The 14722-nt window shown below is 37.1% G+C and overlaps 1 protein-coding gene across 7 annotated transcripts in view; it reads right to left on the bottom strand.

Moving 5' to 3' along the window:
* The window catches only part of EPRS1 (glutamyl-prolyl-tRNA synthetase 1), a 64680-nt gene that overhangs the window by 34123 nt on the left and 15835 nt on the right, over window positions 1-14722 (bottom strand). For 4 of the 7 annotated variants that reach the window (XM_086342748.1, XM_086342750.1, XM_086342744.1 and 1 more), the window contains exons 8-15: window positions 14279-14471; window positions 12661-12832; window positions 11011-11244; window positions 10039-10123; window positions 9570-9629; window positions 4778-4888; window positions 1352-1488; window positions 149-356 (exon numbers count right to left, since the gene is read on the bottom strand). In XM_086342748.1, coding sequence (XP_086198874.1) covers window positions 149-356; window positions 1352-1488; window positions 4778-4888; window positions 9570-9629; window positions 10039-10123; window positions 11011-11244; window positions 12661-12832; window positions 14279-14471 — 1200 coding nt within the window. Of the gene's footprint in view, window positions 1-148; window positions 357-1351; window positions 1489-4777; window positions 4889-9246; window positions 9268-9569; window positions 9630-10038; window positions 10124-11010; window positions 11245-12660; window positions 12833-14278; window positions 14472-14722 lie in introns of all 7 variants that reach the window. The other 3 variants (XM_086342747.1, XM_086342743.1, XM_086342745.1) reach the window with 1 other exon arrangement.

Here is a 14722-nt window from a genome sequence, read left to right as displayed (position 1 = left end):
CACTCACACGCACTGCAACTAGAGAAAAGCCCTCAGAGCAATGAAGACCAAGGACAGCCAAGAGTAAATAAATAATATTTTTTGTTTTTAATTCTAAAGAAAATATAACACAGAGGGAGATGAAATAGGGTTTCTTTTAGGAGGCTACCTTACTGTTTTTGTTGACATACTGCTTAAAGTCCTCATCTTTTCCCAGCACGGGCTTCGTGATCAAGTGCTCGTAAGTGACACAGATTGCTGGGACAGGAAGAGCATGTTCGGTCTCTGCAAGCCAAGTGATCTTAGTGGTTTTCTTGTAGTCTTTGTTCTCTAAATTCAATTTTGCATCGAGAGAGACAATTTTGCCTTCTGCACTTCTAAAAATAAGATTGAAAAGTAGTTTAAGAAAATAAACCTTCACTGTCAAAAGTGCATTATTTTGTTCTCTGCCTATAGTAAATACGGAATTTTCTTTGGAAAAATTTCAATCACTTTCTGAGTTTCTGGTAGGTACCAGACACAAACTAGTTAAGAGATGAATAAAATATAACCCCTGCTATCAAGATAGTAGTATGTGCCAAACCCACATACATCTAATAAAGAACATGAACATGTTTAGGAATCTTAAAGTCACCTGAAGTAAGCATTAAAAAAGCCAAAATACTGTTTTCAAAACATTTAGCAATGACTTGAAATATATGTAATGACGGGACAACTGAGGTTTCAGTCTACTAAATTAATCTTAACATACTATGTCCCACTATAATAACTGGCAAGCTAAATAAATTTAAAGTAGATTTTAGGATAAAGAATGCTATAATACAAATTCTGTCCCAAGGATCTCTCCCATCATGCAATTGTATACTGAGAATTAAATAATAAAAGGGGGGCCCAAAATAGTAGAACTATTTTTTATATCTACATGTAGTCATTTTCAGGCTTCCCTGGCGGCTCAGATGGTAAAGAATCTGCCTGCAATTCAGGAGACCTGGGTTTGATCCCTGGGTTGGTAAGACTCCCTGGAGGAGGGCATAATAACCCACTCCAGTATTCTTGCCTGGGGAATCCCCATGGACAGAGAAGCCTGGAGGGCTATAGTCTACAGAGTTGCAAAGAACTGGACACGACTGAGTGACTAAGCACGGAAGTCATTTCCAACATCACAAGCAAAAGATACCCTGATACTCTATAAATATACTGAAACATATATGGGGAAAAAAATTTAATGTGTCCAAAATTTGCAGCATCTATGCATGGGGAGATTTAACAGCCAGCATCATGAATGGGTCTGAATTAGGTAATTTTCAATAAATCAATAAACATCACAGACTTCTCTCCCATATTTATCTGAAAACAAACAAAAAGTTCTTACTTGTGTATTTTAGTAATGTTGATGTTGCCCCAGTTTATAAATGTAACCATCTCACCCTCTGACAATGTCTCTGCATCAGCCCCTTCGATGAAAACCTTAGAACTATACCACACAGGCTTCAAGCCAACATCAGGATTCTGATTGATAAAAAAAAAGAGACAGTGTGTTGGTTGAAACATTCAACTACTGAACTCAATATGCAAATTTATATTCATTCATTTTATTTCTTCACACAAACAGAAGTCCTCTGTATCAATCTGATTCCCAGTTAAATGACCCTGGGGCAGATGCCTGCACAATAATGTAATCGAGTCAGATGAGGTGGTCTGCCCCAAGATTACTTCCAGCCTAAAACACTCATTCTTTGTTTTTAGGGCTGAAGCAGTACTTTTCTGTGTCCCTCCAACCAGAATCTGCTCAGCTAGACTCAAAATCTCACTGCTTTTGCAGCAAAGGGGAAAATAAAAGTCATTTCTCATCAGTGGCTGTACAACACTATAGGAACAGATGTCATCCTAGCAGGAAACAATAGACGTTTCACGTTTTAGAGACAAATTTTAAGGACAGCAGTATACATGTAAGAAAAATACACTTTCTGCCATTTCAGTATGTATTATATGAAGAAAAGAGACATGCAGAATAAAAAGAATGCTACATTGGTTAAATTTCAGATTCTTGTTTGAGCAAAATCAAGAAGTATAACAAAATCCTTCGAATAAATCTTAAATAACCAGTATTTAATAACTGTTCATTGAATGAACCAATGTCCTTGAGGAAAATCAGTATGCTGCAACAACTTATGCTATGCTGGGCTCAGAACAGAATACAGACAGGCTAAATATAGAACATTTTGTGAGGAAAATGATAATGAAAATTCCACAGGTCAAACTGGGTGGTACAGTCATCAGTGCTTCCTAATCAATTACTTAACTATTACCTATTCTTTATTATTACGTATTCTTTAACTATTAACTAAGCTATCTGACTATAACTACCATTTTAACAAATAAGCACCCTTAAAAGCTTTATTATCACTGTTTCGATTTTAAAACATTAAGTTGGCTTCACATTTAAGCTAACTGTAGTGGGCGATATGACATATCAGGAACCACCATTCACCTGGTTGAACCAATCAGATAAAAAAAAAGGCAAAGGTAAAGCCAAATCAATCACACAGAGAGACACACATTCCCCAAATCTTATTAGGCGTATCACTAAACAAAGTCTTCAAAATTAAAAGAAGCTAATGTCATACAGAGAAAGGCAATCACAAAGCCACAACTCAGAACATTTATAGCTCTTCATGAAGCATATCCCCTGGAGAAGGAAATGGCAACCCACTCCAGTATGCTCGCCTGGGAAATCCCATGGACAGAGGAGCCTGGGGGCCACAGTCCACGAGATCCCAAAGAGCTGGACACAACTGAGCGACTAAACAGCAACAATGAAGTACATTCTCTTGTATGTGAGTTAGTCTCTGAGCATAGCATAGTTATAGGTAGATTAGTACACGACTGAGTTAGTCCACGGATATAAGCTTCATTATATAACAAGGATATTTATAGACAACTCACAAAACTGGAAAAAAAGTATCTATTTTTGCTTCAAGATTATCAACCTAGCAGTCATGACCATGTGAGACAACAACCATGGCTTATCTAAGACAAACTGTCTGCTACTTGTATTTAAGATTTATAGTCACAATTTAGACAAATAGGTATCATTTTCACTTCACTGATGTTTTCAAAATCAAAGCCAATGGCTGTGTGACAGACTCTGCACACAGCTCTGATTCAATACTACTAGGTCAAATGTTTTGGCTTAAAGGCAAAGGCAACAGTGAGCAACCCAGTTAATAAAAAATGTATCTTCAGCTTTCACACAGAGATAAGAGCAGGGATTATGTAAAATCTCCAGGAAGAAATAAATTCTTATTATACACTAATGTGCTATTTCTACAAAATAAAAAATAGGCACCAACTGAGTGTAACAGTTCTGCATGATGTGCTATGGACAGTATTAATACTACTACTAGAATAAACTTCCTCAGTAAGAAATCCACAAAATCATTTACTTTTCACTTAGCGTCAAATTCTCAAATAGCCCATACAGTCCAACATCAAGAAAACAAAAATGCCAATTTAAAAATGGACAGAAGAAGCAAACAGATGTTGTGCCAAAGAGAAAATGCAAACGGCCAACAGGTATATGAAAAGATGCTCAATATCACTAATCATCAGGGAAATACAAATTAAAACCACAATGAGACATCACCTCACACCTTTGAGAATGGCGATCATCAAAAAAAGAACACAAACAGCAAATGTTGGTGAGTATGTGGAAAAAAGAGAACCTTTGCACACTGCTGATGGGAATGTAAATTGGTACGGCCACTGTGGAAAACAGTATGGAGGGTTCTCAAAAACTAAACATAGAACTACCATATGACTCAGCAATTCCACTCCTGGGTATATCCCAAAAAACCCAAAACACTAACTCAAAAAGATACATGAACCCCAATGTGCACAGCAGCATCACTTACAATTGCAGAGAAATGGAAGCAACCTAAATGCCCATCAACAGATACATGGTTAAGAAAATGTGGTGTGTATACACACACACACACACACACACACACACACACACACAGAGGAATACTATTCAGTCATAAAAAAGAGAAGATTTTGTCATCTGCAGCAACATGGATGGACATGAGGGGCATCACGCTCAGCAAAGTCAGTCAGATAAAAACAAAGTAAAGTAAAGTGATACACTGTGTGATATTACTTCTATGGGGAATCTAAAAAACAGAACAAACTAGTGAATATAACAACAACAACAACAACAACAACAAAGCAGACTCACAGACACAGACAGCAAACTAGTGGTTACCAGTGGAGAATAGGCAGGGGCAGGATGATACAGGGGTGAGGGAGTGAGAGATACAAACTAACAGGCGTAGGAGAGGCTCAAGGATGCACAACAGGGGAATACAGCCATCCTGCAGTAACTGTAAACAAAAAGTGTTAGTCACTCAGTCGTGTCCGACTCTTTGCGACCCTATGGACTGTAGCCCACCAGGCTCCTCTGTCCATGGGGATTCTCCAGGCAAGAATGCTGGAGTGGGTAGCCATTCCCTCCTCCAGGGGATCATCCCAACCCAAAGATCGAACTCAGGTCTCCTGCCTTGCAGGCAGATTTTTTTTACCATCTGAGACACCAAGGAAGCCCATAAACAGAAAGCAACCTTTAAAAATTGTATAAAAAATTTGAAGAAAACTTAAAAATTAGTGTGAAATCCTGACAAATGATGCTGGATAGAAATTATCCCCAAGTCACGCTACTGCCACCTCAGCACACTTTCCCCATGATTATCCTGCGCCCTTTTTAACAGATAGGACATCACTGGTGAAACTGGACAGAGACCTTCGGGTGTTTGGCAACTTCCTTCATCTCCTCCTGGGCCTCGGGGATGTTCACTGGGACCACCTCTTTCTTCAGTAATGCAACGTATCGTGGAGCCACTGGGTCAATAACCTGCAACAAAGGCATCCTTGTGTTAAAACAAGTCACAAATTTTTTAAAAACTTCATCAATAAAATAAGTAATAGCACAGGACTACTAACTGGTATTCTTTGTTACTGCATTTACTAATTTTTGGTTTACCTGCTAACTGTTATCTAATGTTTAAGCAGTCAAGTAGGGAAAAAAACAATAATCATAAGCAAAGACTACCTGAAGAATTTAGAGTTCCTCTCCAAGAAAAACTACCGACAAGTGAAAAGAAACCAATAGTTAAAGCATAATATGAGAAGAAATATTTTGAAAATAATTTTTTAACTCTGGTATTTGAAAGCAAAATTATCTTGTGGGGTGATATAGCAATCCTACAGGTAAATGTGATACTCCATTTTGTATTGTTAGAGAAGACTGTTGTGAAGGAATAGAGATATTTTCTATAAGCAGTGTTAGGCAACACACCACCATCAAAAGCAAATAGCATTAGGTCACTATAATAAGGCAATTTTATAGATTAAAAGTAAACGCGGTATTTCTCCTGGTCTGCATGCTATATATATATACACACACACACACATATATATAGGGACCACTGTGTTTCCAGTACCTAGCAAGGGCCTGGAACTTACACGAAATGGATACGTATTCCCAGGTGAAATGAATGAATGGTGGTAACCATTACATTCTAACTTCCTCTACCACCAAAACAGGAGCAGCATCCCCTTCTGGATCTGGTGTATTTTTCTCACTTCTCTATTCAATTTAAAACTATCCATGATGACCAATCACAACAGCAGTATTTAGAGAAAGCATTTGCAGGAAAAATGTAGACAGAAGCACATGACAAGTCAAATAGATAACTAAAGTAGTAACAGTCACTTTTTTCCCATTAGAAGGATGCAGGAAATAGTGGTATGGCTAATTAAACCTGGTTCTGTTTGTTTGGGTTTATATTGGGTTTTTTGTTGTTGCTATTGTTTGGCTGGTATTGTGCTATTGTTGATTGCTTTGAGAGCATTTTTCTGCTTCTCTGTAAAACTCTGATATACTTAGAGAAGAAACCATGTGCAGAGGGTCAGAAAGAAAAGTCTGAAAAGCCATCTAACTTCACCTTGATTGCTACTCCTTACCTGCTTATATTAACATTTCATGCCAGTACTAAATCAGCATCAGCCTCCTCCTAAACTGTTTCATTGTGTCCTTCCCTGAGGTTTTAAAGTCATCCTTGTTGGTTAAGGGGTTCCTTCCTGCAGCGTCTACTGAGTTAGAATGATCACAGATTTAATTTGTGACTACTCAGTTCAGTTACTTACGCCAGTAAGATACAATTTCTCCTTTTAAAGATGTTAAATCTAGCTGACCCAACCTGAGAAACTTACTTCAGTTCAGTGCAGTTCAGTTCCCTCAAACTGACAAAGAGAGCAGAAGACAGTTTCTCACACTTGAATAACAATGATCACTTAGGGCACCGGCTGGCACAGAATTTTTTAAATTTTATTTATTTATTTACTGGCTGTGCCAGGTCTTCGTTGCCACACGGGCTTTCTCTCTGCTTGCAGCAAGCGGGGGCTGCTCTCTAGCTGTGGGCATGGGCTTCTCACTGTAGTGGCTTCTCTTCTTGCTGGCACAGGCTCCGGGGCGTGCAGGCTTCAGTGGTTGCGGATCTCAGCCTCTAGAGCAAGGCCTCAATAGTTGTGGCGCAGGAGCTTGGCTGCTCCACACGTGTGGGATCTTCCCAGACCAGGGATCAAACCCGTGTTTCCTGCGTCAGCAGGCAGATTCTTTACCACTGAGCAATCAAGGAAGCCTGTTGGCACAGATTTTTAGGCCACTTAACCCTGAAGGACTATGATTCTAATGATCTGAAGTAAAGTCTAGAAATTTGTTTTTAAACAAGCATTCCACAGGATGATTAGGATCAGACAAGTTTGAGAATTCTTGACTAGAAGATTTTAAAGTCTTGGGAGTTCCCTGGCAGTCCAGTGGAGTCTGGAGTCTATGCTCCCAATGCAGGGCATACAGGTTCCATCCCTGGGTGGGAGACTAAGATCCTGTATGTCACATAGCATGGCCAAAAATAAAAAAAATTTAAGTTTTTTTCAGTCTAAAATTGTACACAATTCTCAAAATCTTTGGATCAGTGGTTTCAAATTACTCCAAAGAGTCCAGAGTCTCTTCCTCTGAAGGTGAGGGTTCTGCACTAAGACCAGGGTATTAAGAAAAGGTGTAATATTAGGTATCAAGGCTCGAGTCTTCCCCTGGTCAGCTCCAAAACCCTGGCAGTCAGGCCTTCACACTTCTGGCAGCTTAAAGAAATTCTTCTGGAAAAACTGCCTAGTCTAAGAGATAAGATAGAAAGTTACTGAATGGAGGCTTTTCAACTAATTGGCCCCACCAGACTACCTTACAGAGGGGTACAGCTGACAAGCCTAGTCTTCTTTAACCCTCTCTCAGTCAATGTGTTAAAGATGAGCAGATAACCAAGGCTCACCAGCCAGGTATCTGAGAAATGCCTTTATTATCAAAGAAAAACCAAAATAAACAACCTGGAGGAAAGAGATGTTACATGGGGGAAAAAATGCCATTTGATAATATTACAACCATGAAATAGAACAGGAAGTTATTCTGAAAATTCAGAGCACAAAAGAGAAATCTTGGAAATAAGAGAGCATGAATGAAAAGCTCAACAGAAGCTGATAAGACAGGGCTGAGTACATCTACCAGAAAGGAGAGCCAAAAGATGAGATGGAAAATAAGAGAGAAAAGAAACTAGAGAAATAGTCCAAGAGGCCCAACATGTGCTCAAGAAACATTTCAGAAAGAAGACAGACAAAACAGTAGAGAAAAAAAAAAAAACAGACTTCAAGAAAATTTCCCAGAACTGAAGCAATGAGTTTTCAGTCTGGAAGCCACATGTTCTTCCAATGCATAGGAATGAAAACAGACCCAGCCCAAGGCACATCACTGTGAAATTTCAAAGTGAAGAAGCTGTTCCTGTACACCGTCTCAACAATCTTCATCCCATGCTCCCCTTCCCAGGGAGCTACAGAGGATACAGTACAGCAAAGCAAAAAGGCAAGAAAAAGAAAAGGAAGACCCATGAACCAGATGACCCAGCTCAGAACAAAAGCACAGGGAATTTCCAGGAGGAGGAGGAAGAATGACCTGTGAAGACGGCAGGGCTTCAGAAGTTAGCAATTCTCTCATCTGGATCAGATGTGCGCAGCCCCAAAGGCCCTGGCAGAGAAGTCTCCAGGGTGAAAAAATACCTGAGGCGTGTGAACATTCTGGTAGAAAATTTAGACAGCTTGTGGAGAGTCCAAGACAGAATGAGAAAATGAAATAAATGAGGGAAACAAAATGAAACAATTAGCCACAAGAAAGCCCACAAGTTATGAGAAAAAGCAGACCACCTAAATTTTCATCTTCCATTGTGATGATGCCTAAAACAAACAAACAAACAAAAATCAAGAAGTAGCAACACACACATCATTTAGAGATACAGGCAACTAATACCAAAAAAATTGTCTGAAAGAGCTGAATGTGATTTATCTAAGGAAAGAAAATGGAAGGAAAGATAGGGGAATATGGTGTTCACTTAACAGACCCTACAGAATTATTGGCCTGTAGTGAAATGTATTTCTCATATTTGAACCCAAGTGTACATGGGTTATTAATGTAACAAATACCAATGTTAACTTTGCCTGTTAATTTCGAGTGTATTTATTAGTAACTGCAGCAACAAAGAGAACCAATTAATAATTCCCTTATGTATCCAAAAACTGACTAAACACAAAAGACTAAAGAAAATAAATTCAAGACACATGCGAGACAAGCATCTATTTTTTGAAGCAAGGCATCAGCACAATCAAGCAGCAATACAAATTAAAAAAAAAAAAGAATTTACAGAACACAATCACAGAAACCATAGTTTAAAACATGGCACTTTAATGATTTGCCTTATTATAGTGTCTAAGCATCTGCTTCCAATTAACAAGGTCAATATGCAGTATTCCTCATTTGACTTTTATTCAAGACAGTTTTTTTCTTAAAGCTAGATTCAATAATACACAGGAATTATAATTAACAAACCTTTGATATTATTCAACGAAACATGTATCTTTAAGACTATGTCCTCTAAGTACACAAGGGAACAGGTGAATGGAGTTAGCCAAGTCTTCCCTTTGCCACTAAGAAAACTAGAGGACACGTTTTTTTAAACTAGGAATAATGCATTTTCAGTGGGTTTGTATAAGCAAGTCCCTTATATAAATGTGATTGTGCTTCAAAGCTATATAACATCTCAAGTTATAACATGTAATATGCTAAAAGCTATGTGCTAAATAAGTAAGGCAAATAAAAGCATTAAGTAATACCTTCTTACAGAGAGCTCGCAGCTTGAAAGCAGAAAAATGAAATGCAAAGTGTTCAAAAAAGATTCAAGGAAAAAGCTATTACCATTCCCTAATACTCCCAAGTTTGTTTGTTTTGATCATTGTTACTTGTTTGGTATAGTTTATAAGCTTAATGCACGTTACATGTTTAAAAAAGTAAAACATTCCATTTTCCTGAAAATCTGCAAAATTACAATATTCTATACAAAGTTTTCACTACTATGAGCACACTAATGAATTCTACACGTATTCTATTATTTAGCAGTTAGACAAGAGAAAAGAGGACCAAAAGTCAAAACATGTACCTTTTTGTTAAATGCCCAAATTTTGTCCCATTCCATGTTCACAACTGAACGTGAAGAACCCTAGAAAAACAATTTAAAAAATGGCTTGAAGGGCAAGAAGTATTAACTAGAATATTTTACGTTAAGCAAGCTAGAAAATAAACCCAATCAATAATTACAAGTTTACTTCCACTGGAATATAAAACTTAAGTGTGTACAAGCCAATCTGGTTACCCTGAACAGTTAAGCGTCAACAGTCATACACTTCACTGGGTAGAAACACCACAGCTGCCCCTGTCCAACCCTAGCAGAGGAGTTTAGGACGTCCTCAACTTTCCACTATTATTGGTGTTTATTTTTTTCAAAAACACTCTGCTTTTGCATTCTAAGGAACAAGCAAGGAACAGAAAGAACAGGAATAAAGACCAAAAGGATATTAAATCCTTTTAAAAATCCAAACAGAGAAGCTGGAAAAGAAACCATAACTCACCTGAGCAGCAATAAACTGTTTTAGTCCTTCGACTGTCATCCCTCTTCTCAGCACACCACGAACTGTAGGAAACCGTGGGTCATCCCTGGGAAATAGGGAAGTTTTAAGAGCCTAGGAGATGTTTTTAACATGTAGGTGCAGAGAGTATAAAATACCTTTCTGAATATTATATTCAGTTTGTTAAATATCTGAACTAAGAGCTGGTTACAATAATTAGGCAGAACACTAATTACTAGTCAATTATTACTAAGTAAAATAAATGTACTACTGCAAACAGTAAAAGCACATTTGAAAAAGGACACATAGGTGACATCTTCAAATACAGAAAACCCAAGCATTACAACATTCTCATTTGCTTTTCATTTAACATTCAAGTCTCTATTCTACATATGACTGTGAGACACAGATAAGAGATGGTTATTCTGGCATTCATGTCCAAATGCACTTTATAAAGTCTTCTGGGTTGTAAAAAACATATATGTTGGTTAATTAATATTCTGTAGAGATGTGCAATTTTCAGTAGGTTTGCAATAACACCCTTTGAATGGGGCCCAAGGTAAACTTGCCCTTTATCAAATTCTGCTCCAGAGTAATTATCTAAAATTACACATTATTCAATATATACTTAATATGTGTCACTATTACATGATGCTAATAAAAATACACACATTCTAGTTAATTCAGGTTAAAAAAATATTCTTAGGCTTGTAAGTATGGTGACTCAACTGAACAGATTTCATTCAGAGATTTTTCAAACTTTGTCTAGTCCCAAACATGGGCACTCCATGTTTGCAGCATTAAAACAAAAGGGAATACCTGAGAAACTGGATAAAAGAAAGACAAGGACCAGAAACCCAATAGGCATACCCTTTCAACCCCTCCTATTCATCCTCCCCAAACCTCCAAGCAGTTTAAAATTAGTGACACACCATGTCCTTACTGCCTCCCAATTCTAGATAACAGCAAACATACCATCCATCTACTAGTCCTTCATTGACAAACCACGTGAGTTTTCTTTTGGACAGCACTGTGTTGTTGAGATTCAGCCGACTGTATTCCCAAATAAATGGTTTTCTTATGCCTAAAGCTTCAATAATCCAGTAAAACTGCTCATCTCTGTCATGGTATTCTGTTGTTCTCAGGGCGTGTGTAACACCTTCAATGCTGTCAACTATGGGGCAGGCAAAATCATACGTCGGATAAACACTAGAAAAAGAGTATTTCTGAAAATCAGTAAAGAATTTTACCCTTTTCATCTTAGACATTATAAGCACCAATACTAAAACATAATCCTTTACAAAATCAGAGTTTCTTAAAACAACAGGTGTTATGAGTCATAATACTCAAAGTACATCAAAACAGACTTTGAGGACAATGAATCAGTTACTCAACATTCAAACAAACAAACAAACAATAAGACTAATTTGCAATTTATAAAACAACTGGATATTGGTGTAGTGAATTCTATAATCATATTTCTGTAATAGCCAATGTATACCATGGAAGGAAAGTAATAATAATTTTGAGGAAATTGAGTTTTTCAGTATCTTAAATTCCACACAAGTAAATCTCTAGGTTTAATACCTTCACAATTAAATGCATTCAAGAACAGTGTTTTTCCTTCTCTGACAAAGTAAAAGAGAAGAAAATTAGTAGATAATTCCCCTTAAGATGGAACAGTTGTAAAAACAATTTCTGTCTTAAAAAATGTACACAAAACATCCATTTTCATTTGAATTTTTTAAGGTGTATCTCACTGCATTATACCTTCTAATTTTTAAGATACAATTTTATTAAGATGCTACTACACTATGGCTTGAGATTATTTGATACTAAAAATGAACATCCAAATACACTTTTCCAAATGTAGTCAGAGCATTTGTTTAGTAAAACAAGGAGTAAATACCCTGTTAAAAATGAAGGACATATAAACACACACACACACCCATATAAACATGAAGCGTTTATCTACATACACATTTGCACCCCCAAGTTTAAAGAAAGTCACATTAGCAAACCAGGTAATCATTTATAGTCACCAATCTCTTCAAGAGTTACAATTCACTATTTGTAAGCAGTAGGCTTCTTCAAAGCATAAGAAAATATATTCTATGGTTATTATATAAATTAATAGCAGAGTGAGGGGCATTTAAAGGAAAAAAAAAATCTGTTAACCTGAAAACCCACACAGAAAATCAACCGAAAGTAGAAAAAACACATGATATTTTTTATAATGTTCATATTTCTTTAAATTTTCAATTCTATCACATTTAAGAATCAACTTACTCCTAGCAGAATCAAAGTTTATAACAGGAAAAGAAGTGTCTTCATCTAAAAATACACACCATGGTATACCTAATCAATACATAAAAAGCAACTTTTGGCAGATTCAAGAAACTTTATAGATGGAAACCATCCTAAAAATAACCTAGTATAACCTTAATTGACAGGTGAGTAACATCCCAAGAGGCTGGGCTACCTGCTTTACTGGTCATTTAATCCATGAAGAACAAAGATCCAGATCTCTTGACTACTCTGCAGTAATTCCCACCCCGTGTTTACAGAGAGCCTCAAAGCAAAAGCACAGGAAGCTACTGAGCGTAATGAAAGCAATACACCTACTTGTATTTATTTCCAGTTCTCGGGTGGGGCTGAATCTTGCAGCGATAAAGTGTCGGGTCCCTCATGCACCCATTGTTACTACTCATGTCAATTTTTGCTCGTAAACAACAGGACTGACCAAACTGGCTTCCTTTTTTCATTTCTTCCCACATTTGCAGATTCTTCTCCACAGCTATAAAATGAATTATACTACAGTTTACCTAATCAGCATTGCTAATCTGGTTGAAAACAAATTATTTTAACAGTCTTCTAATTTGATACAAAATTTTCCATTCTGATTTTATATTATAAGCACACTCCACTAGTTGAAAAGTACTTAATGGTTCCAGTATCTGATACCAAGTGAAAATGTTTGTTTTTAATAAAGAAGTCCCACAAAACATTTGAATATGCTCTATTTTAGAAGTCAATATATTCCACTAATATAGTACTAGTGAAGGCTAAGAGTGGATGTCTGAGGCCTGAAGGTTTCTCTTATCCAGTTTTCCCACGTTCCCATCATGGCACAACTGGCCAGGCCTCCTCAAATTGAACACTGGGTGTCTGAAGCAGAAGCATTCTGTTCCTTTGCCACCTCATGCCCAGAGGACACGCTGGTCTGACCCAGCCCAGGTGTTGGTGCTGCAGCCCATGTCCATCCAAAGAAAACAATTTGGGCCGAGAGCCTGAGCTAGTGGGCTCCCCAAAAGCACCTTTGGCCATTCCACTGGAAAACAGGCTGCTCTTAGATTTGGAAAAAAAAAATGAGAGATGACAGAAAACAGAGAGTGACAGAAGTTTATCCCAGGGGTGGAAAAAAAATCTCTATATATCCCCACTGACTATATAAGTCTTATCTATATTAGGACTCATATGCCTCGTATGAGTAAGAAAGAACTGTTAAACAGTGATTCTTCTGCAGAAACTACTGAAGATACAAGGGACACACTATCAACTCTCAAAGAATCAAGTTAGGTCTAAAGTCCAGTTGCTAATTATTTTTGAAAAGGTAAAGAAACTGTAAAATGGGGAGGTGAGAGAGAAAGACAGACTGCCGTAACAATTTGAATTTACTACTATTCTTCCTAAATGTGACACTCAAGATGTTCTGCAACATAATTACAGAATAAAAATAACCAGACTCAGAAGCTCAGGGATAAGTAATATCAAAGACATACTTTTTTTGTCAAGTGGTATTTCAGGCACAGGGTAGCATGAGTCTTACATAGAATCTTCATACTTACAGGCTGCCAGGAAGATTTGGGTATGGCTAACATTACTATCAAACATTCTAACTAGAAAGGCTAAATATTTAAATTGAGAGAATCACAAAAAGTTGCAGAAGAAATCATTCACATGAGCTGAACAGCAATGCAAAAGACTACAAAAAAAAAAAAGACTACAGCTAACAAGTGAGATGCTGAGACCACACACACTTCACATGCACTTGTGATGCTGATAAGTAATAATGTAAAGATGGCAGAGAAAGGGAAAAGATTTCTAAGAGATGAATTAATGTATGAAACACATTCCCAAATGTGTTTCAAACCAACATCTTTCAATAGAAAAAGAAATTTTCTACTGAAGCAGAATACAAGAAGAATATCAATTAAAATACAGAACACTAAATGTGCCTTACAGTTTTCTCTATGTTTGGATTCTATCCTCTGCTCACGCTCCACTTTCATCTGCTCAGCAGGAGTATCATCGACATAAGCCTTCCCTTCCTGAATTAGCTTCTCTGCATATTTCATTATAGTTTCAAAATGATCCGAGGTGTAAGTAAATTGATCTGGTTTGATATGCAACATTGCAACATCCTCCAATATAACCTGCAGTAAGAATTCAAAATAATCATCAGTTTATCTTTTGTTATTTTCTTGTGTATTTTCAATCCTTGATACTGCATTTGGACAAACGTAATAATACACCATTAGTCTTACAGTGCCTTAAAATGGTTGTGGAAGTTGTATGATATTAGACCAGAAAAGAAAAAGGAAAAAAAAAAAGAGAGAGAGGGAGAGAGAAATTTTATACTAGCCTCCAAGTTTTCAGCTGAGAAAGCTGATCGCATGGTGCTTTC

Source organism: Bos grunniens, chromosome 16 (assembly GCF_055505025.1).
Source record: "Bos grunniens cultivar Pamir isolate PY7600 chromosome 16, Bosgru_T2T1.0, whole genome shotgun sequence".
NCBI classification, from domain to species: domain Eukaryota; kingdom Metazoa; phylum Chordata; class Mammalia; order Artiodactyla; family Bovidae; genus Bos; species Bos grunniens.
Note: the sequence above shows the minus strand (reverse complement) of the source record. Positions and strands in the feature narration are given on the sequence as shown.